Source organism: Ranitomeya variabilis, chromosome 1, assembly GCF_051348905.1.
Source record: "Ranitomeya variabilis isolate aRanVar5 chromosome 1, aRanVar5.hap1, whole genome shotgun sequence".
Classification (NCBI taxonomy): domain Eukaryota; kingdom Metazoa; phylum Chordata; class Amphibia; order Anura; family Dendrobatidae; genus Ranitomeya; species Ranitomeya variabilis.
In genome coordinates this window covers 190854800-190879663 of record NC_135232.1, presented here as the reverse complement: position 1 = coordinate 190879663, position 24864 = coordinate 190854800, and the positions used below count along the sequence as shown (strand labels likewise).

Sequence of the window (24864 nt, the reverse complement as noted above, 5' to 3'; positions counted from 1 at the left end):
CTGCCGTTTCTAGAATGTCGTCTAAAGCCTGACCAAATATCCTAGAACCTGTGAATGGAATGGCACACAATTTATTTTTGGATGCATTATCCCCCAACCAAGATCTAAGCCAAATGGCCCTACGGGTTGCGTTTGACAAAGAGCTATTTCTGGCTGCAAATCTAACAGGTTCAGCCGAGGTGTCTGCCATGAAGGCCGTGGCTGACTTTATGATAGGCAGGGAAGAAATTATATCAGCCCTTGGAGTTTTATTAATTAAATGTTCTTCCAATTGTTCCACCCACAGGAACATGGATCTTGCTACTGACGTGGCTGCGATGTTAGTCTTTATCAGAGCTGCAGAAGTCTCCCAGGTTCGACGTAACAGGATATCCACCTTACGGTCCATTGCATCCTTGAGGCTAAATGAATCCTCAAAAGGTATGGATGTCTTCTTTGCCACCTTGGCTATGGGAACATCTACCTTAGGAATTTCTTCCCATGTCTTGATCTCCTCTGGATCAAATGGAAGATGGTTTTTAAACTCTCTATACATCACCAACCTACGTTCCGCATCTCTCCATTCCTGTGATATCATACGGCGAATATGGTCGCTCACCGGGAACACTGTTTGTTCCTGATGTGTGAGACCTCCAAACATCTGATCTTGTCTAGATCTTGGATGTGGATTTTCCTTTATCTGCATGGTACTTCTGACCGCTTGGACCAGCTCTTCTGTGTCCTCTACCGGAAAGTAATACCTTCTCTCTTGTTCCTGTTCCAATGGCAATTCTCCTTCTTCCTGGTCAAAATCTCTGTATTCCGACTCTGCTTCTGAAGAACCCTCCTCGTCTTCCTGTTCTGGATCCCTTCTTGGTCTCTTACGAGCCGGACTTGGACTGCTCCTATCCCGTTGAGACATAGAGGCCAACGAATTTTGGATCTCCTCTCAGATTAGACTCCTCATCTCTGATAACATTGCTGGTTGTTCATCCCTGACAACCTAAAGGTACCTTCACATTAAGCGACGCTGCAGTGATAGCGACAACGATGCCGATCGCTGCAGCGTCGCTGTTTGATCGCTGGAGAGCTGTCACACAGACCGCTCTCCAGCGACCAACGATGCCGAAGTCCCCGGGTAACCAGGGTAAACATCGGGTTACTAAGCGCAGGGCCGCGCTTAGTAACCCGATGTTTACCCTGGTTACCAGTGTAAAATGTAAAAAAAACAAACAGTACATACTTACATTCGCGTCCCCCGGCGTCCGCTTCCTGCACTGACTTAGCGCCGGCCCTAACAGCAGAGCGGTGACGTTACCACTGTGCTGTACTTTCACTTTACGGCGCTCAGTCAGTGTGGGAAGCGGACGCCGGGGGACGCGAAGGTGAGTATGTAGTTTGTTTTTTTACATTTTACACTGGTAACCAGGGTAAACATCGGGTTACTAAGCGCGACCCTGCGCTTAGTAACCCGATGTTTACCCTGGTTACCAGTGTAAAACATCGCTGGTATCGTTGCTTTTGGTGTCAAACACGACGATACACGCCGGTCTGACGACCAAATAAAGTTCTGAACTTTGTTCAACGACCAGCGATATCACAGCAGGATCCTGATCGCTGCTGCGTGTCAAACTAAACGATATCGCTAGCCAGGACGCTGCAACGTCACGGATCGCTAGCGATATCGTTTAGTGTGAAGGTACCTTTAGTGATACAAGAACTGCAGAGAGCTTTCTTGTATGCTTCTGAAAGCTTCACATTGCACATGGAGCATCTCTTAGATTTTGCTACCACCTTGCCCGACTTTTTTGCCTGAGAGAGGGGAGTCTGAGTGGCCTCTTTATCCTACAATAAGAATAAGAACGGCTCAGTCTGCGTGCGATCCTATGTAAGTAATCTGCGCACTGCGCACTTACCCCGGTCTCCTCATTTCTGTCCTCCACATTCTCTGTTGAGAAATGCCCCGTATAAATAAGCTTTTTTTATACAAGCAACAAAATGAGGGATATAGCAGCATCTGCCGCACTCACCCTTAGTCTCCAGCATTCTTTCCCACAGTCTGGCTAGCACAGACCCACAACTCTTGTGTCCTGCAGCCAAAACGCTTCTCCACCATTCAAATCTGGCGCTCCTTACTCCAGAAGGAACGCTGAATGAAACGCTGCGGCGCTCTGTGTTTAGCGCCTTTAAGGACGCTCACTTCCGCGTTCCACCAGGTGGAACACACGCTGAGATGCCGGGAGGAGAGGCCGTCAGGCGCGCCACCGGGAATTTTCTGCCTGGGGCTTAATACTGCAGGGGAAGGATATTGGCCTAGCCGCACGATCCCCCGAGCCCTCCGGTGTGGTGAGTCTTCACGCTGTATAGCGCTGCTCCTCTCGTGTGTCCCTCCATGCAGGGACAGGAAAAACACTGAGGAAAAGGGGGTGGAGTGGGACCTTTAACCTCTCGTGTTGTGTTTCCTGTCCCTGCAAGGAGGAGGAGGACGTCCTCCAATGTGCTGTCAGGGGGACGTCCTGGAAAAAGTGTTGTATAGTTCCTCTGTTACTCTGATTGAAAATGTATGAATGCATTAACAAAAGGATTTTCCTGTTCCCATATCAATAAGATGACAGTATACTACATAAAATAAAAAACTGACTAGCACCTCCGAACAGAATAAACCAAATGTGAACAGTTGCAACCTGCTATGACTACTTAATGTACAAAGAAAAGAATACAGCAGCACTCCGTACGTGCCAAGATGTATGCAGACAATGAATACATGAAATGTGGACTACTACTATATGGAATATACTTATACTTAGCCAGTTCATGAGAGCTCACCAGTCCCAATGCTGCTGAATACTTTTGTTTGTATATGATGCAGTCACAGTAGCTTGCTCCTGTTCACACTCACTTTAGTCTGTTTGGAGGTGCTGGTCAGTTTCTTGTAGTTTGCTGTTGGTTTAGCACTCTTCCCATCATTGACAGGCCTCTTTCACAAGTCTGCGTAAAACATATATGTGAATAACCCGGTTCCGGTGTCATCAGTTTTTTCATCAGTGTGTCATCTGTGTGTCCATTTTTACCATCCGTGTCATCAGTGTTTTTCCGGTTTGGATAAAGAAGTAAATAAGTTGCAAAGCATCTCCAATACTTTGCAATGTTAAAGACGGACAGAACACGGATGGCACACACATGTTATCAGTGTGCTGTATGTGCTTTTCATGGACCCATAGACTTGTATTGGCCCTTGTCATCTGTGTTGCCAATAAAAATAACTGGATACACGGACATGGGAAGAAGGCCTACGGCTGTTTATTAGTTCTGGACCCTACCTGCCCTTTACATTTATAGGCTTTTAGCTCGGGAGAGGCATATCTGGTAAATCAAAGTTAGGTACGCCTTTTGTTTGAATAAGATGACAGTGTTAGCATTGATTACATGGTTTCAGAGTGTATAGGGACACACATCATTGATAACGGGGATGATAATTTTCCAAAACAGATTTAATCCTGGCCTCTGACTTTTCAGTTGAAGGGGGTGAGGTAGAGCTGAAATACATATTGCTTATCTGCAAATCAGTTGCTGTTCCAATGCTCCTCCCTTGTCTGTCCTGTAGTGATGACTACCCATGTGACTGGTCCCCCCTTTTTAATAACCAGTAAAGGTTACGCAGACAGCTGTGAGCTGTTATTAATAGGCTGGGAGGCTCCATGGATATTGGCCCCTTCCCATGCTAACAACACCGGCCCTCAGCCGCCCCAGAAATGGCACATTTTATATGCTAATGTGAGTGAGCTCTAGATGTGGCATGCAACTAGTTTGTTACCACTGTAGTGACTTGTAGAAGCACTTGCCGGCCTCCTGAATAACTATTGGCATGAATTTATAAGGTGTCGGCAGCATATATGCACTTAGGATTTCTCCTGTATTAGAAACCATCAATACCGTAGAGAGTAACTGAAGGTATTTTTTATTATTTTCCTAAACGAGTGCCCTAGATCCACCTTATGATCATACAAATGGGATATGGAAAGAAAAATGATATACTTATCTGTAAGAAAAAATACAGATATGGCTGTAGCATTTTTCTTTAATGTTGTATTTGGAGATAAGAATTGTAGTCTTCTATACTTTCGTTATGGTATATAAATATATTATCATCGTTTACGTGTTCAGCATATTCTCATTAGTAAAATATGGGACCTGTCGATGTAGACGCCACATCTGATTCGCATGGACGGCAATGACATATAGCTCTACAGAATTGTAAAATATCTGGTATGCCGTCATATTATACTCCTCGTCCATGAAGAATAAGTATCCAGGGATTTACTGTGTGATTTTGCGTGGAAATAATTCTGATTTAGGAATATCTTTGCCCTTTGTACACAATGTTCTTTATGCTTTCTCATTTCATGAGTCACCTACCTCCCAGAACTGCTAGGCTTTAAGGGATTCCTGCATTTAATTTCAGCGCTTTTCTCTTAATTAAAGAATTCCAATTTGGGAGATGGTAATGGCTTTACTTACGGTTATGGCTTTAATGAGCTTCTTTACTGTTATAATTAGAAATGAATTTTTGTACTTTGCTTCTGTCCAAGTATCATATAATTGTGCGCTGCCTCCGTGTTGAATCTGCACAGCCACTTTAAGATATTACGATATACGCTGTTTGCCCATGTTTGTGTGACATTTTTATTAGTGAATTAAATTTTCCACTTGCCATTATTTTCTCATCTGCAGTGGCTACAAGCCAGCCGGACGACTAGCCAACAATGCAGAATTATGGCATTGGTGGTACCGTGCTTTATGTGTCCGCTGTAATGGTTTTAAGATAAATCCTAAGGCAAAGTATTTATGTGGATGGCTGGACATAAGTGACAAGTGTGTAACGCCAAAGAAACTGCAGTGTCAACTCTTAATTATGAAAATATTGATTGATTGACACTGCAGTAGCATTTGGGTTAATGTATACTGACTGCTCATGGTGATTAAGATGTGATTGTGAAGATTACTGGATACTACGGGGAGGGTAAACCAACATTCAGATTGAATATTCTGAATACTTGGCTTCTTTCAGAGGTATTTTCGTTTTTGTGTTTCCATTTTTTGCTCCCCTTCTTCCCACGGCCATAACTTTTTTTATTTTTCCGTAAATATGGCCATGTGAGGGCTTGTTTTTTGTGGGATAAGTTGTACTTTTGAGTGGCACCATTGATTTTACCATATCTTATACTGTAAAATGGGAAAAAAATACCAAATGCATGAAATTGCAAAAAAAGTGCAATTCCACAATTGTTTTTTGGATTTTTTTTACCGTGTTCACGAAATGCTAAAACTGACCTTCCATTATGATTCTCCAGGTCATTACGAGTTCACAGACACCAAACATGTCTAGGTTCTTTTTTATTTAAGTGGTGAAGAAAAATTCCAGAGGTTGTAAAAAAAAATGTTGCCATTTTCCAAGACCCGTAGCGTCTCCAGTTTTCAGGATTTGGGGCCAGGTGAGGGCTTATTCTTTGCGTGCCAATCTGACGTTTTTATTGATACCATTTTGGTGCCAATATGATCTTCTGATCGCCTATTATTGCATTTTATTGCGATGTTGCAGCTACCAAAAAAACGTAATTCTGGCCTATTTTTTTCTCGCTATGCCATTTACCGATTTGATTATTTTTTTATATTGATAGGGCGATTCTGAACATGGCGATACCAAATATGTGGGGGGTTTTTAATTATTATTATTATTGTTTTATTTTGAATGGGGTGAAAGGGAGGTGATTTGAACTTTTATATTTTTTTCAATATTTTTTTTTTAATTTTTTTTTTACTTTTGGCATGCTTCAATAGTCTTCATGGGGGACTAGAAGCTGCCATAACCCGATCGGCTCTGCTAGATGCAGGCGATGATCAGATTGCCTGCATGTAACAGAATACATCACTTGCTATGAGCGCCACCCACTGGGCGGCGCTCAAAGCTATCAGGCTATGACAGCCACAGGGGTCTGTTGCTGACCCCGAGTTGTCATGCCATCCTATCGGCAACCCGCTGTCATGTGACACGGCACCTATGGGAGGAGGTAATGACGCGCTCCCTGCGCGTGCATGTTAAATGCCGCTGTCAGAGCCATGGGTGAACCGAAGCAAGCAGCCCAGCAATTGATACATCTGGAGCTCCCGCCAGGGCCTTAGGGATACTCGGTACCTGGTCCGGTTGTCATTAAAGGGGTGGTCACTGTGGCAGTGACCCGGTCCGTAGTCCTGGGCATCCAAATTAAAGGAAAGGTCTTTAAATGGGTTTTTAGGAATAAGAATGTTTGTGACGCCACCTGTGGTATTCGGTCAGGGATGACTGACGCTACTTAAAGGAGTCCACTGGGGTGATGTTATGGCAGTAGGGATGGTATGGCTTCCCACAGGTGAAGCTGGGTCCCCAGGGCTCCCGTGGTAGTAGATAAAGATGGTGTAGAAAGAAACCAGAGGACACAAGGTTGCAGTCTCTTTACCTCTTTACTGGTGTAAGGCAGTACAGGTATGATCCGGCCAGCTTGGAAGCGATGCTGAGAACCCCCTAGCCAGGTGGGGTTGGAAGCCTTCTTTTCAGCGCTGTGTTGTAGTTCCTTGCTGCCTTAGGCCTCACACAAGGTCCTCACGTTCTCTCTGTCCCCCTTGTTGGTAGGACACTACCCGCATGGCAGGTAACTCGAGCCTTTTTACAGGGTCTCGCAGGATGACTCCGGGCTCTATCCGTTACTGTGCCTTCGGGTGTTAATGGTGGACAGGCGACCTGCAATCTACTGCCCTCTGGTTGCTGCTTTGGGGCATAAAGTTATCCCCACAACCTTGGCCTTCCGGCTACCGGTATTCTGCGCTTCAGCGTGGAGGAAGCTCAGTCACAGCTTCCCTCCAGCTCTTTACTTCGCCTTTGCTCCTTCCTCCTTTACACTCTCTACAAACTGTTCCATTCCTCTCTTTCCTTTCCAGGTGCTGCAGATCTGCTCATCTGCACGGCCCCAGCTCTCTTCCTGAACTTTCTCTGTCTGCTTCCTCTCTCCTCTCACAGACCACCCTCTAACTCTTCCTCCAGCCACAATATATATATATATATATATAGGGGAGCCACCCTCAAACTGGATCAAAGCTCCCCCCTCTGACCTGGAGTCAGAACGTGTTGCATGGATGTGTTACCTGTTAAAGGGATCTTTTCCTCTCTTCCAAGCATGGCATCACCTTCCCCGAAAGGAAGGCAATACCACTGTAACAACCCCCCCCCTCCCCCCGTTAAATCCAGTACTCCCGGACTGGGAAAACAAAAACAGGTTAAAGACATACAAAAATTTTTGAAATGCTTACAACAGGTTAAACAGATTAAGCAAACTTTTTCTTCCCTTTATGGGAGGCAATTTTCTTTAACGTTGCAGGAGCATATATACAAGTGCAAAACATTAGCTTTACCAAAAATATAGAACTTTCTGTAATACCAATGTTAACTGTCTGATATATAAACCACTATTCAATTCCCTTACGGGTTAACTTTTTTTTATCAGTATCAAATACTATCACTTTTACGAAAGTGCAACAAGGTCAACATTTTTTCTATTCTGAGGTAGTGCAACATTTAAAGGTGCAAACATTCAAATATTTCAACATTATATCAACAACATTTTTATTATTCAGCAAGTTGTGAGGTCTCTCTCACCAACAGCAATGATGCGGCGGACCCATTCTAAACCCCCAACGTAGGCTTGAGCGGGCTGCAAGGCATAAGCATCCAGACCGCCTTCCATCTCCCCACTGTGGTCAGCTCCATGCTCAGGAGCTGGCGGCTCAGCTCCTCCACTTGCGCTCCCAGTAGCTTCGGATCCACAAGCGTCGGTAGGTCCGGGTCCCCCTCCCATCATCCGGGACAGTCCTCTGCTGCTTCTCCACCCTCCAGGTGGCCACCGCGCGCCATCTTTTTCTCTGCGTCCACTGCTGCAGGTGCGGTTGGAAACCTTCCTTTCAGTGCTGTGTTGTAGTTCCTTGCTGCCTTAGGCCTCACACAAGGTCCTCACGTTCTCTCTGTCCCCCTTGTTGGTAGGACACTACCTGCATGGCAGGTAACTCAAGCCTTTTTACCGGGTTTCTCAGGATGACTCTGGGCTCCATCTGTTACTGTGCCTTCGGGTGTTAATGGCGGACAGGCAACCTGCAATCTACTGTCCTCCAGTTTCTGCTGTTGGGCATGAAGTTATCCCCACAACCTCGGTCTTCCAGCTACCGGTATTTTGCGCTTCAGCGTGGAGGAAGCTCAGTTGCAGCTTCTCTCCAGCTCTTTACTTCACCTTTGCTCTTTCCTCCTTCACACTCTCTACAAACTGTTCCATTCCTCTCTTTCCTTTCCAGGAGCTGCAGATCTGCTCGTCTGCACGGCCCCAGCTCTCTTCCTGAACTCTCTGTCTGCTTACTCTCTCTCCACTCTCCTCTCACAGACTACCCTCTAACTCTTCCTTCATCCACAATAGATATAGGGGAGCCACCCACAAACTGGATCAGAGCTCCCCCTTCTGGCCTGGAGTCAGAACGTGTTGCATGGATGTGTTACCTGTTAAAGGGATCTTTTCCTCGCTTCCAAGCATGGCATCACCCTCCCCGAAAGGAAGGCAATACCACTGTAACAACCGATTACCTGGGATGTTACACATCGCTGGAATCAGGGTCTGTTCTCAGATGGTAAAGCTAAAACTTATGACTAGCTAATAATTTTTCACACTATCAGGACACACATGATATAAGCTCAATGGTGGGCCAATGGGACTCCCCAAGAGCTGCCACAGTCACCAGTGTCCTAAAGACCAGCAGCTGTTAACCATTTTCTCCAGAGTATATATAGATATGTGTGCAATGACATTACTATTCACTATAAAATATCAGTTTTATTGAGGACGTCAGTGCTGCATCTCCAATACTGTCACAGATCTAACCTGCGGTGTAGTGGACACATATTAGATTTCTATTTCTGTTCCCATGTCACAGAAAAGAATGCCTGATGCATTTCAGGCATTCATTGTAATAGTTTAGCTTTCTAATATTTCGTATACAGGTATTACATCCGGATTACCTATAATAAATAAGAGATTAATGTGCTTGAAAAGGCAAAGAGACGGCATAAATATCAGCTATGGCGCGATACCTGTATCTGTAATACGGTATCCTCCGATTGTGCTGATATGGTAGTGGTAATACTGACATCTGCTGGCCATTACTGAGACATACACCTCTACAAGAAGTGTGCAATTAATAAACGGCCCTATAGGTGAGTGGTAACTTGGCTTTCTTTCACCCAGGGCAAAGATTTAATTTACTACATTAGCCCACTATCGAATAGCCCTGGTGTAGGCAGAGAAGCTTGGCACCTCCTGTGACACACCGCACTCAGGGAACATGCCCTGCCAGCACCTCTCTAATTATTGCCCTGTATCTGCAAACTCAACTTTTGTAGTAAAGTTTCCGTATATAAATATTTCATTGGTTTGGACGAATGCAGTGAGGGCCTCATCTATTAGCCAGAATGCTACACTGAGCAGCCCGCACTATGTGAATTGGTAATGGTCTTTAATAGGAACTGTGTACAGCGGTATTTCCCCTATGATAGGTCTGCAGGAAAACACACATGGTGCTGGATTCCATATAATGTGTTTATTTTAGTGAGTTTCATAACAAAAAAGTTGAAAAAAATATTGTTTACAACCCCTAATGCCAAGCGCTTGATGGTGCTGAAACAGGAGCCACCTCCACAACAATCACAGTGTATGGCGCTGCTTTGTTCTATCACAGCACAGTGAGCTCCACCATTCCACTCGCTATACCCCCAAAAAATATGAAAAGGATGCCTCTTAAAATACAATTAGTTAAAAAAATCAAGTCATTTTATGGTGATGATGAACAAAAATAAAAAAACCTTAGAATAGGGAAATGAGAAATAGAAAAAATACTGGTTTTTTTAGACCCCAAAGGGTTATATGTTTTTTTAAGGTTTTATATAACTAAAATTGAGTTTTTACATAGATAAATTGAATGTAAGATAGAGAAAAGCAATGTCTGGTAGATTTGATATAGGGAGAATGACCGCTCTGTAAGGTCACACTGAATTCTTAGCAGTCACATGCTGGGCAGCGCGTGACACCAGAAAAATCAGCTAATATAGGACAGTGCTGAATCTGTGAGCGGCAGACTGAGGTTCATACACTCACCGGCCACTTTATTAGGTACACCATGCTAGTAACGGGTTGGACCCCCTTTTGCCTTCAGAACTGCCTCAATTCTTCGTGGCATAGATTCAACAAGGTGCTGGAAGCATTCCTCAGAGATTTTGGTCCATATTGACATGATGGCATCACACAGTTGCCGCAGATTTGTCGGCTGCACATCCCAAAGATGCTCCATACAAGGCAGGATGGATCCATGCTTTCATGTTGTTTACGCCAAATTCTGACCCTACCATCCGAATGTCGCAGCAGAAATCGAGACTCATCAGACCAAGCAACGTTTTTCCAATCTTCTACTGTCCAATTTCGATGAGCTTGTACAAATTGTAGCCTCAGTTTCCTGTTCTTAGCTGAAAGGAGTGGTACCCGGTGTGGTCTTCTGCTGCTGTAGCCCATCTGCCTCAAAGTTCGACGCACTGTGCGTTCAGAGATGCTCTTAGGCCTACCTTGGTTGTAACGGGTGGCGATTTGAGTCACTGTTGCCTTTCTATCAGCTCGAACCAGTCTGCCCATTCTCCTCTGACCTCTGGCATCAACAAGGCATTTCCGCCCACAGAACTGCCGCTCACTGGATTTTTTTTCTTTTTCGGACCATTCTCTGTAAACCCTAGAGATGGTTGTGCGTGAAAATCCCAGTAGATCAGCAGTTTCTGAAATACTCAGACCAGCCCTTCTGGCACCAACAACCATGCCACGTTCAAAGGCGCTCAAATCACCTTTCTTCCCCATACTGATGCTCGGTTTGAACTGCAGGAGATTGTCTTGACCATGTCTACATGCCTAAATGCACTGAGTTGCCGCCATGTGATTGGCTGATTAGAAATTAAGTGTTAACAAGAAGTTGGACAGGTGTACCTAATAAAGTGGCCGGTGAGTGTATATCATGTTGGGATCAGATCGATCTGTGTTTTCTAATACAACCACAGGTAGTCAATGAGGATCATGGTTTTATATTTTTGCGGGGGTGTGTGGGGGTCATTTGTGGTCAAATACATCTGCAAAATAAGAATTAGAAAGTCCCTTCTATGCTTTATGCTAGGGCTACATCATCACAACATTTGTCACATCATGGATCACAGCGACACATTGCAGCATTGGATCTCTTATGGCGTTGTGTTGTGACTAGACTTGAGCGAATTTTTCAAAATTCGGTTCCGATTACGATTGGTGGCGAATATTATATTTGCAATATTTGCCGAACGTCATTGGAGTCAGTGGGAGTAGAAATGACCGAATATGTTCGGAACCGATCATCAAGCATAAATGTGGCACGAGTAGGGCACGAATATGGCACATTCACATTCAGTGACCGATTCCGAACTCTAGTTGTGACTTGTGACAAACTGCAAAACTGCTGCAAATGTTTCCGAATGTGATGGATCTTCTGTCACTGGTTGCAAGACGCACACAACAAACTTGCAATGGACGTCAATGCAAATCGCCCGAAACTTATCGTCAACTTGATGCTTCACTTACAGCAGAATCAGAGCTATTAAGTAGTCGTACGGCTGCAAGTCACAGGCAAGAGGCAATAATGTTTATGTCGCTCACATTTTCGGAGGAATCCTGTACTGTGACACATGTCGCCAAATAGCCCTAGCCTTAGAGTCCAAGACCACTTGTTTCAACAACTTCTGTGTCGCAAAGACAGTAGCCCCCGGCATATGGCGTACGAACATTGGGGCTGATTTCTAGAATGTTGACTTCACATATTTAGGAGTAAAATTATGTAATATCTACATGTGGCTGCTGTTTGTCCTCTGTCGACCCTGAAAAATATGGTTGGCTGGAAAAAAAATGAGCAATGTAGAAAGTTTGTTTTTTTCAAATAGATGAAATGTAAAATGCAGCCCATAATGTACTGCACAAGTAATGGAAATGAACATTCCTATATCCGAGTCATCACATGAAGAGAATGGGTCATCAGAAAATAATCCACTCTTTACATCTATTTCATATGTTAAATGTATTTTTTTCTTAATTTTTAGAATTGTTAATATTACTGTATATACTAAAGAAACACATTTTTAAAATCTTGCAATTTTGACACTGACCACTAAGCCTAATACTAGACTTATACATTGGGTTCTGTCACTTTATCATTACAGGGTAGATACCGTAGATAACGCACAATCCCCCATTTACAGTATGTGATGTCACAGCTCACCTCTTCCCCCTTCCTTCACAATAACCCACTCTCACATAAAAGCATACATGCAAAGCCCTCCTGTACAAGTCAGTGAGTCAGAGTCTTGATATTGCTGTCTTTGTCCATGTAACTGCTAAAAAGTGCTTTATAGTAAAGTTGCCTATTCGCATTTTGGGCAGTGTGAAATTTTAAAGCGTCAGAATTTTATAAAAATAAACAGTGATATGAAATGTGAAAATAAATATCAAATATTGAGAAAAAAAAATCATATTTAAACAATTGGTCATTTTCTGCTGACACATTTCCTTTTTTATTAATACTGTCCATTGTTCTGTCTTCTGTTTCCACCCAAAAATTAAGGAGAATAATAAAAGAATGATCACTAAAAAATATGATATGTGATTGTGAGTAACAAGGGTTTTTTTTTATGTCATAGAGAGAATTAATTGCATTCTCTCAGTCTGTGCACATGGGATATTGGCTTGGTCTTACCCTGTTTCTTTTGCTATGCAGTGGTTAAGGAATCCTGGCCCCCAACATGAGAAGAGGACACTATTTGGGGACATGGTGTGCTTCTTATTCATAACACCACTTGCCACCATTTCAGGATGGTTATGTCTTCGAGGAGCAGTGGATCACCTGCACTTCAGTAGCCGACTAGAAGCAGTTGGACTTATTGCACTCACTGTTGCACTCTTTACAATTTACCTCTTTTGGACACTTGTAAGTATCTTAAGATTTTCAAAACCATATTTGTTATTGTGAATTTATCGAATTTATCTGCAGGGTTTTTGATATGTAATCTGAGAGCAGCATGATATAGGGGCGGAGAGCTTTATTCCATCAATATGTAAATTGCTAGGCTGTATTTGTTGTTTCAATAAAATCATTGTTTTATCAGCAGGAGATTATCACTACAGAACTAGGTGTCTCATGCCTCATAGTCAACTGCTCTGTGTAGTCTCACCCCTGAACGTTGACAGAAAGCTGCTAATCAGTGATGTGGATGGGTTATACAGAGCACAGCATTCAGAAAATTGAAAGATCCGCAGCCGATGAAACAGTGATTGTATCAAAATTAATTAAAGCATGCACCTCAGTAACTGACACATTGCTGAAATTAGGGTCTCAGCCCCTATATCATGCTGCTCTCAGATTATAAAGCAAAAATTTGGAACAGATTCCCTTTAAAATAAAAAAAAAAAGCTCTCAATGATGGAATGTAAAAGTTAAAGGGAATCTGTCACCTACTTTTTCATATATAAGCTGCGGCCACCGCCTTTAGGGGCTTATCTACAGCATTCTGTAATGCTGTAGATAAGCCCCCGATGTAACCTGAAAGATAAGAAAAACAAGTTAGATTATACTTACCCAGGGGCGGTTCGGTCCGATGGGCGTCGCAGGTCCGGGGCCTCCCATCTTCGTACGATGACGTCCTCTTCTTGTAATCACGCTGCGGCTCCTGCGCAGGCGTACTTTATCTGTCCTGTTGAGGGCAGACCGAAGTACTGCAGTGCGCAGGCACTGGGCCTCTCTGACCTTTCCCGGCACCTGTGCACTGCAGTACTCTGCTCTGCCCTCAACAGGTAAAGTACACCTGCGCAGGAGCCACAGCGCGAAGACAAGATGAGGGCGTCATCGTATGAAGATGGGAGGCGCTAGACCGGACCGCGACGCCCATCGGACCGGACCGCCCCTGGGTGAGTATACTATAACCTCTGTTTCTTATCTTTCAGGTGACATCGGGGCTTATCTACAGCATTACAGAAAGCTGTAGCTAAGGCTACTTTCACATTAGCGTCATTCGACGCACCTCGCAATGCATCGTTATGTAGAAAAAACGCATCCTGCAAAGTTGCCCGCAGGATGCGTTTTTTCTCCATAGACTTTCATTAGCGACGCATTGCGACGGATTGCCACACGTCGTAACCGTCGTGTCTTGGCGGACCGTCGGCACAAAAAAAGTTACATGTGTGTCGTGTCCGCCATTTTCGACTGCGCATGCGCGGCCGAATCTCCGCCCTCTCCTCCCTGGACATTACAATGGGGCATCGGAAGCGTTGTAAAACTGCTTCCGCTGCCCACGTCGGGCATCACTTTCACAACGCGCGTCGGCACGTCGGGCCGACGCATAGCGACGGCCCCGTGCCGACTCTAGTGTGAAAGAAGCCTAAGCCCCTAAAGGCCGCAGCTTATATACGAAAAAGTAGGTGACAGATTTCATTTAAAAGAAACAAAAGTATTGAATGAAAAATGAAAAGTACAAAAAAAAAAAATTAAGGCCAATGTTTACTTTTCACATATCACTAATTTAATTAAACTGTACTAATCCTAACGTCCATTTTCAGGTGAGAACACCAATACGTTATGGTTTAACCTTGGGAAAATCACAAAAATAAATGAGTTTCACAACTCCTGCTGTACCTGCTTTTTTTTCCACTAAAAACACAGGAAAAACTGATGGCAACATTTTTTGCTGCATTTTTGCACTTATTCATTGCTTTCTATGGCTGCAAAAACGCTGAAAGAAGTGACATGCTAGTTTTCCAAATCGGCCAGGAAGAAAAACCCAATGTGGGTACATGAGATTTCTGATATCTCATAGCTTTTGCTGGTGCTCTAAAAGTAGATTTTGATTTGCATAAAAAAGCAGCAAAAACGCAACGTGTGAACATAGCCTTAGGAGTCTAATAAAGCGCTCCTAATATAATATGGGGCAAATCCCGTTGACAGGTTCCATTTAACGAGTCCATGGCCATTATTACTTTGGGACCAAAGTCACTTTCAGTCCACTCCTGCTTAGTGCTACAGTCTCTGCAGCAGTCCGGTCCTTGTGACCAATGGAAGGGCTTAATACTTGGCCATTATGGTCTCACTCATGTTGGTTGTGAAATGTCGGTTCATCCGTGGCCTCTTAGCTCATATCAATAGTCAAAAAATATAGGATTGGTAGTAGAAAAACATAAAACCAAACTGATCTGCACTAATTGAAGCTCTGACATTATTATTATTATTCTTTATATGTGGAGTCAGCATTTTGTACTCGGCTTTTTATTATAATGATGTGGTCTAGATAAATGCTTTTTAAATTCTGCTTACTGCAGGTATATGAACATTTCTAAAAGTAATTTATAGAAAACTTTGATAAATTGAAGCTAAACATATACTACAAAACAGAATACATGTTATAAAGCATACACTTCATTTCCTGAAGCTAGAATATCTTTGTGTTGCCATTATTGCTAATGCGCCTGCATTTAGGTCATATTTAGCATAAAGGTTGCGGGTTTTTTTCCCTTATATCTCTATGTACGGAAAATCTGTAACATTTACAGGTTGAAACAAATGGATGTGATTTCATGACAATTCATGCCCACTATGCATTTAAAAATGCTGCAGAACTATGGATTTTCGTGAGAGCGTAATTGCAGTGTTTCTGCACTAATAAATGCAATAAGGGGTTCTCCACTACTCAGACAACCCTTTGTGTATCCCTATGTTTCCACCCAGTAAAATAATAACACTTATACTCACCTCCAGTGCCGTTGCTGTTCCAGCGGTGTCAACACTGGTTTGCCCATTAGCACTGACTTCACTCTCCCCTCCTGCTGACAAATTAAGACATCTGGAGGATGTGAGAGCGAAGCCGCAGCTTTCACTTCCACCGATCGTCAATTATGTCTATAGAAGAAGAAAGTGAAGCCAGCGGTGATTAGCTTCAGGGATCGCGTGACATAATAATGTCAAGTGAGCCCCAGGAGAAAAGGTGTGACACCGCTGGAACAGCGCCGGCACCGGAGGTGACTATAAGTGTTATTATTTTATTGAGAGGGAAACAGGGATTCAGAAGGGTTGTCCGAGAAGTGGAAAACCCCTTAAAACACTGCATGAAATCTGCACCAAAAAAATAGATGTATAAAAAAGCAACAAAAGCGCGATAGAGAGCAGATAGGTATTGCATATTTCAGTGCAGTCACCTGTGGGAAACATGCTGCCAAAAATGAAGTATTTCAGCATAAGGCCTAATAATTGAAATCTAAAACTGAATATTCTTTGGTTGCGATCAGCATGGTTGGATCATTTTCTGTTTTTTTCTTCTTTCCCCTCCAGGTGTCATTTAGATACCACTGTAGATTATATAATGAATGGCGTCGGACCAATCAGAGGGTTATTCTGGTGATCCCCAAATCGATCAATTTACCTTCCAATCAACAGTCGTTGCTGGGGCTGCACTCTCTCAAAAGAAATTCTAAAGAGACGATAGTGTGACGAGAGGTCGGCCGCCGGGACTTGCAGCACATGCACTGTAGCACTATCTCTCTCCTCTATCACTTGGACTTCATTCACAGACTGTTAACCCCTAACTTGGATATGTAACCCTCATTTCTCCTGGAGCAACAGAACCAGTTTTAATTTAAGTGATGAATGCTGCAATTATGTATCTGCTAACTTGCCAAACCTCTTCATATAGCCGGTGGCATCGTGCATTACACTTCTGTAATCCAGCAGCCTTTAACTTTTTATTTTGTTTTCTTATGACATTAAAAGTACATTTTTTTGTACGGCATTATCCTTTTCCAAAATGATTTTACTTTCTACAGCTTCTACAGAAAAAAAAGGATTCTGACAAAAAGATACAGCAAAGTATTAGAAGTTGGATTTACATATGAGCCAATACACTGATGGAAAATGCAATGTACTGTTACTTGCTCACATCCGAGGGATCCAGCCTGTGACTACACACCGACCATTGTCTCTGGACGTCTTCAGTAGGATGTTACATATTAGTCACAGTCATGGGTGCAACATTTTTCTTATTTTTACCCTATGTCTTAACCATAGTTGCATTAAAGTTATAAGTACACTTGACTTTTGCGCGATTCACATGTCCTGTTATTTTCCTATGAGCAAATAATTCACTGATATTCTTTGCTTTAGCTGCGATCTCACTTTCTTATACAACACAACCAAATATTTTTGACAACTGAAGCCCAAAATGCATCAATTTTATTAATCTGTTCTTCAATTCACAAAAAAACAACAACATTATTAGGCTACATTCACATTTGCGTTGCGTCGGGCGCAGCCGCGGCGACGCATGCGTCATGCGCCCCTATATTTAACATGGGGGGCGCATGGACATGCGTTGCACTTGCATTTTGTGACGCATGCGTCACTGTGGTGCATGCGTCAGGGTGCAGAGGACGCAGCAAGTTGCAGTTTTTTCTGCGCCCAAAACCATGCAAAAGTGGACGCATGCGTCACAAAACGCTGCGTTGTGCATGCGTTTACATTTGCGTTGTGCGTTGCGTCACCGACGCTGCGGCGCACAACGCAAATGTGAACGTAGCCTTACAGATAATAGGAAGTCAGATTAAGAAACTGATGCATTTTCCTTATCGGTTGTTCAATCTGTCTGTGATTAAAGAAGGGGAAAGAAACTGCTCCTACTCCTAGGAAGCAGAAGAATCTGCATGTTCGGATCTATCAGCCAGAGAAGCGTGCCTGAGGACACATCTTTTCCTACACAGACAACCTTATTGAATTCACCTCCCATTTTTATACTATGCTCTCCGTATGCAGCAGAAAGGCTTGAAGCGCGTTGGACATAATGTATTCCTAGGCCTTTCCTTGATGTGGTGGCATAAGTATTAATTTACTACATAGCGAAGAGCAACACTGTCCCATATAGAGAGCCACCACAAAAAAAAGTATGTTGCACTTATCATTCTTGCTTTGTACTTTTTTTTTATCATTGTGGCTGACGTATATCATTGTATAGCTATATAGTGGCATATATTGGAAACATACCCCGGGAAATACTCCTGACATGTAAACGGAGATCCTTAACAATATTTTTTTTAAAGAGCAGACCACTCAGTTAATCTCCTTTTAAATGGCTTTTCTTTCTATTCTTTAGTTATGTGTTTTCTTCCTATTTTTATGAAATGGATCCTAAGCTGATGATGAACTGAGCATTTTATTCTGCAGTTGAATCCCATGTAAGGATTGTGATCGGTCACAGGACATAGTGGAGGACACGGGTGTGAACGCAGCCACATACTAATATTGGATCAGCCCCCACTGTGTGCAAGTGACATGTCCGTCCATATTAAAAATGAAGAATTTAGCACAATACTTGTCTCCAGTGATGTACTCTTCTCATATGAAAATATGCATTTTTTTTCCTATGCTCCTTTTCCATTTTTGTTTCAAGACATTTTATACAAATATATTTATGGTTTCTAAAATATTTTTTTAGGAAACGATTTTTTCCAAGCCTTACATTTACCGGATATGTTCGCCGAGTGGATGATCGTTTCGCTCCCCTCCGCTTTACTTTGGCTGCGATACTTACTATTATGATCTTGCTTCTCACTTAATACTTCAAGTTTGCTCATATCAAGAATGAAAACAAAGAACACAAAACAAGAAAGACATTTTTTATTCTAAACAGATCAACTCGTTAACCCTTTAGATCCTGATATGACACTTTATCACCAGCACTGACTGGAAGATGGATAACAGGGGTATTACCGTTTTTAAACAATGACTCCGCATATACGTTATGAGTTATTATAACATTGTGCATTATTTAAGTAATAAATCCTCCATGATATGGTTGTCATAAGTTTTGATTTGTAGCCTGTATCCTGTGTGTTTTATCCATCAAGAAATTCTTATTGCTGCTGAACTGAGCCATTCTGGAGATAAATGAGATCCTAGCGTGCATCGGAGACATATCCTATCGATGTGCCATAAATGTGCCATAAATGTCCCAAAACGAACAACCTCTTTGATAATATAATAATTCTATTTATATAGCACCAACATATTCTACGGCACTTTACATACAATTAAGAAAGGACATGTACAAACAAGACATCACAAAATAAAACGTAGTTCAACAGATACAGGAGGAGTGAGGCTCCTGCTCACAAGCTTACAATCTGTAAGGAAATAGGGAGGACACAAAAGGTAAAAAGTGCTTGTCAGGTATGGTCCAGCCATTATTATAATCACAAGTTAATTTTGAATAATGCTGCATGAACCAGTCATCAACCAGTATCTGTCTAAGTACAGTTGCCATGTCTTATTGGGTACATGGGGGATGTGGAGACAGATTAATTGGAAGGAGCAGATTATGAGAAAAATACAGAAAGGGGGAACAGGGAAGAGTTACATTAGTGAAGTGATAGGTTTATATAAAGAGATGGTTATTAAAAGCATGCTTACAAATATGTGGGCTAAGTATTAGTCGGATTGTCTGGGGTAGTACATTCTAGAGAAATGGTGTAGCACAAGATAAGTCTTGGAGACGGAAGTGGGAGGGTTGGTTTATGAAGGATGTTAGATCAGTTGCAAAACAGATGGCACTGGTAGATTGGTAGACTGAGATGTAGGGTGGTGCAGAACTGTGGAGAACTTTGTGGGTGAGAGTGATAAGTTTATATTGTATTCTGTAGTGGATGAGTAACCAGTACAATGACTGGCACAAGGTGGAGGCATCTGTGTAGCAGCTGGACAGAAGTATGACCCTGGCTGCACCATTTAGAATGAATTAGAGAGGAGAAAGTTTGGTAAGAGAGAGACTGATCAGTAGAGAGTTGTGGAAGTCCTGATGAGAATGAATAAGAGTGACAGTAAGGGTATGTGCCCTCGTAGAATGGACCTCTGTGGATTTTTCCGCAGCGGATTTTAGAAATCCGCAGGTAAAAGGCAGTGCCTTTTAGCTGTGAATTTACCGCGGTTTTTATGCGAATTTTGTGCGGATTCCACCTGCGGTTTTCTATTATGGAGCAGGTGTAAACCGCTGCGGAATCCGCACAAAGAATTGACATGCTGCGGAATGTAAACCGCTGCGTTTCCGCGTGTTTTTTCCGCAGCGTTTCCGCGTGTTTTTTCCGCAGCATGGGCACAGCATTTTCTGGTTTCCATTGTACTGTAAACTAATGGGAAACTGCTTCGGATCCGCAGCAAAATCCGCAACGTGTGCACATAGCCTTAAAGCTTTTGCAGTTTCAAGGTGAGAAAAGGTTAGATCCTCGTGAAGTTTTCAAGATTCAAATTACATGAGTGACTAAACGATTGGATATAGGGAATAAATATCCATCAAGAAATGCTTATTGCTGCTGAACTGAGCCATTCTGGAGATAGATGCGGATCCTAGTGTGTATCAGAGATTTGTGACATATCCTATCGATGTCTCTTAAATGTCCCAAAACAAACAACCTCTTTAGACACCGTTATACCAGAGCTCACAAAACTGAAATAACAGTAAGTTCTCATCTATAATGTGGTCACTAATGCTGGACACACATTACATGAATGTCATATGAACCTGAACATTTCGGCTGACTTTTTAATATGTATTGCACTATTCGTGCTCTCCTCCAATATGAAATACAGGGGGGAGAAATGTCAGGCATGTTTGATAAGTATCCTGAAGGTTCTGGCAGCTGTACTCTCCCCACTGAAAACACATGAATGCATCGCAAAGCTTAGTATGCTTGTGTATGGGGTGGGTCGCAAGGAATCGCTGTCAGCCTAACCACCATCTATCTTCGGTGTATGACCACCTTAAGAAGCTTAAAGTGTGAACCTGTCACCAGGTTTGGCCGATATATGGCCATCACCTTTCAGGGCTTATCTACAGCATTCTATAATGCTGTATATAAGCCCCTGATCCGAACTACAAGAGAAGAAAAATAAGTTTTATTATACTCACCTGCGGGCGGTCCGGTCCGATGGGTGTCGCAGGTCCTGGTCCAGCGCCTCTCATCTTCTTGAGATGCTGCCGTCCTGCTTGCTTCATGGCTCCCTGGCATCATGCTACTGTGCAGGCGTACTTATCTGCCCTGTTGATGGCAGATCACAGTACTGCAGTGCACAGGCGCTGGGCCTCTCTGACGTTTAGCTTCATAAAGTATACAAATACGCCGAACTACCAAATACTCATCGCCAAACTAATGAACCCAAACACACTGACATATTCACATAAATGGGCAGCGGTAATCTGGGGACCAAATTATGATGATGCCTGGATGTTTGCCCGTCACTGCAGTTCCAATATCCTAAAAGAGTATACAGTATGTGTTTTGCATGGGGAGGAGGAAAAAGTTGTCAGACACCTGTAGTTGCAAATTATCTTCCCTGAGAATAAGGAGTGGGCATTTAAATTGCCTGCATTTCTCAAGTGAAATTGGGAGGTCCCCATACTCATTTAATGATTCACCAGTCCTACAGAAATTGGCCACTAAAGTGGTTATACAGTCTTTAAAAATACGACATCAGTGGCTGTTGGATGCCCCTTGCGATCAGCTGTATGAATAAGTGCCACAGCCTCTTCAACGTTCCGTGCAGCTGCAGGCTGGTTTGTACTTTCTGCGCCTTATTTTTTTAGCACCCATTCAAGTTACTGCAACATTATTCCATTCTTTTCAATGGAGCAAATTAACTGTACATCCATTAAAGCAAAATCTGGTGCAAGAGAGTACAAATCAACCTGCAGCTACTTGCACGATCTCCACAGCCTCTTCAAACAGCTTTAGTTGGAAAACCCCTTCTAATCGAATAGTAGTGGCTTATTCAATGCATAGGCCGTCAATACATAAAGGTCAGTCTATCAGACAAGGGGGCCATTATCCCACTAGACACACAACAGGCTGACAGTAAACTGATTTGCGCAGGTCTGCAATCATACTGCAATGCACTGGATTTTGAGCACCACTTGACCATTAGTTGGGCCCAACTCCAAATGGTAGGAATACGCCTGCTGTCAGACAATGTTTATGATGTTTCAGTGCACACATGCAACTTCAGAACTCAATTTTTGTTGTCCAACAACTGCCTGCGCCTTTTCAAAGGACTTCCAGACAAAATCATGTGTTATGCCTAGTTCAGGGATAATGGGGAAGATACTTGATACAGGAAAATAAAGAACACCAAAAGGAAATTCTTGGGAGCTTTGAACACAGGCTGATTAAATACCCTCCATAAAAATTTATTTTAGCTAAAATATACTAAATGCGACCGCAACAGAAAAAAAAAAAGCCATATGTCTCTTCAAGCTTCCTTGTCATATCTGGAGAGTCACGTGTGCCTTGAGCAGAGGACTTGTTTGACCTGCAGGGAACTGCTTGCCATACAGGGTCTTCATTAAGGAAAACAAAAATGATGTGAGACTGACTATCCCATATTAACAATACAATTTAAATATCCAAGGTAGGATGGCAGAATTATTTTGGACTCCATTAAACATACTCCAGTATCCATATGTTAGTTTCATACTTGTTCTGGTGCTCACTGGCCTTGTTTCCACTCCTAACCATGTAACCTGTCCAGGGCAGGTGGTCACACTTGCCCAGCTTGTTTCACTTCCCCAATTCACCTGTCCAGCCCACGTGCCAACAGCGCAGAGCAAGAAGAAGCTACTTTTAGAGCACCAGTTCCCAGTGGTTAGCATACAGAAGGACTTACTCCTCCACTACGCACAAGAGCTTCTGAGAAGGCATTTTATTTCAAATAGGTTTTAAAGTCATCGCGTTTCGAAGTCTTGCAGGACAAAACCTTATCCTAAGGAAGAGTGTCTATGTGACTTCGAAATGTGTTGACTTTAAAACCTATTAGAAATAATATGCAAATTGTCTCTTCAGAGAAAAAGAGGACTTGAACTCTATAGCGTCACATGTTGGAAGTAGTGATCCTACAATTTGAAATAAAACATTAAAAATATCATCGTGCTGGAAATCTATGAGCAGCGCAGAGTTTGACACATGATACCTAGGATTCACCTTCGCCTTTGGACCCATGTCCTGCAGCAGCTGATCCATGCGTTATATATATTGCTTAAGTGCAACTAAACCAGGTGACTGCAACACTTCCCTTGTTACCCCGGTTATCAGTTAAGAACCTATTTGCGCTTATTTGCTCCCAATATTTCAATTAAATGTAGTGATATTTTGGTTACTTGGTGCATCAATCATGGACTGTTCACGGCATGCTCTGAAACTGAATACCAATACCTGTTATTACTGTATACAATAATGAAGATTACGGTACTTACCACCAGTAATTGTCTTTTCTGGAACCCACATCCTCAGTAGCTGAGATGAGTGAATCTATTCAAATTTGAACTCGTCAGCTTTGTCAAAATTTTCCCAAAACTTTGATTTGCGGCAAAATCCAAGTACTCTAATTTCCCTGAAAAGATGTGTATAACACTCTGAGGTCTTCAGTGCAATCTTGAACACAAATGCAGCCTAAAGGCTCTTGCAGACATCCTTGCAAATTGATCTGATTTCTGACTGCAATCCACGGACTTGCTGCGGGTCTCCCGACCCAAGTGTGACACCCTTATGGAAATACCTGAAGCTGTCCTGCTCTGGTTGTGTGACTTTCGACGAGTATGTGCATTGCGGTCCGAGATTGGACCAATTTGTATAAATGTCTGCATGAGCCCTTAGTAATATCAAAATGACAACTATGGCCATGGATAAATGAATGGTAAATGTGCTTCACTGCTGTGCAATCACAATCACACACACACACCTGTAAATATTGTTCCTGCACTATGTTTGACAGGTGTGACCTACCTGTCAGTTTTCCAAACGATGCTACAGATGGCTTGGAAAACGCTACGAATCCGTAAAAAAAAACCGGATCCACTGCATCAGTTTTTTACAATCTGCACAGGATCCGTCTTTTCAACATTTTGACGGATTGTGACTGATTGTAAAAAACAGAAGTGTGAAAGAGGCCTAAGCAAAAGCCAAAGAAAGTATTATCAGTAGAGTGCTGTCTTGTGTTCTGGAAAATTCAAATACTGGTAAATAATTACAATTTTTCCCCTCACCCATTACAGCAACACTAGAGAAACACAGGAAAAAAATTCCCTAAGGAGGGATGATCATTTGTAATATTTTATAACTAAGAAAGCTGAGAAGAATAAAAATACAAATGGTAGTGCCTAAAAAAAGTAGAAGATCATTAGGCTGCATTATTGATAGGTTCAACAGTAGCATTAGCTCTATCTGCCCAAGAGGTAGACATTGCTTTAGTAGAATAAGCCCTAATTTCCTCAGGGACTCTCTTGTTCATGAACACATAGGTTAAAGAAATAGACTTTCTGATTCATCTGGTTATAATACCTTTTTTGCTGCTTTACCCTTATTTTGTTCGGCAAAAAGAACAAAAATAAAATTACATTTTCTAGAAGAAATAGAGGCCTCAATATATTAGATGACACGTCTAACATCAAAACAATTGAATTCACTTTCTTTATCCGAGCTGGAATTATAAAAAAAAAAAAAAAAAAAGGCAAAACAATGGCATGCATCAATTAAACTTAAAATGCTGTTGTGGGCAAGAAATTCTAGTCACTACTTAAAACAATTAGATTGTCTGAGACAGAGGTGGGCAATTAATTTTCCTCAGGTGCCACATGAGAGGAGGGTCAAACCAATAGCTTGAAATGAATTGTGTTCCAATATTAATATATTA

General features: G+C 42.5%; 1 protein-coding gene across 4 annotated transcripts in view; it reads left to right on the top strand.

Moving 5' to 3' along the window:
• MARCHF3 (membrane associated ring-CH-type finger 3) overlaps positions 1 to 19006 on the top strand; it is a 304581-nt gene extending 285575 nt beyond the window's left edge. For 3 of the 4 annotated variants that reach the window (XM_077291268.1, XM_077291278.1, XM_077291261.1), the window contains exons 4-5: positions 12877 to 13086; positions 16474 to 18999. In XM_077291268.1, the coding sequence (XP_077147383.1) occupies positions 12877 to 13086; positions 16474 to 16632 (369 nt within the window). In that variant the 3' untranslated portion in view covers positions 16633 to 18999. Of the gene's footprint in view, positions 1 to 12876; positions 13087 to 16473 lie in introns of all 4 variants that reach the window. The other variant, XM_077291251.1, reaches the window with a different exon arrangement.
• The last annotated feature ends 5858 nt before the right edge of the window (positions 19007 to 24864 follow it).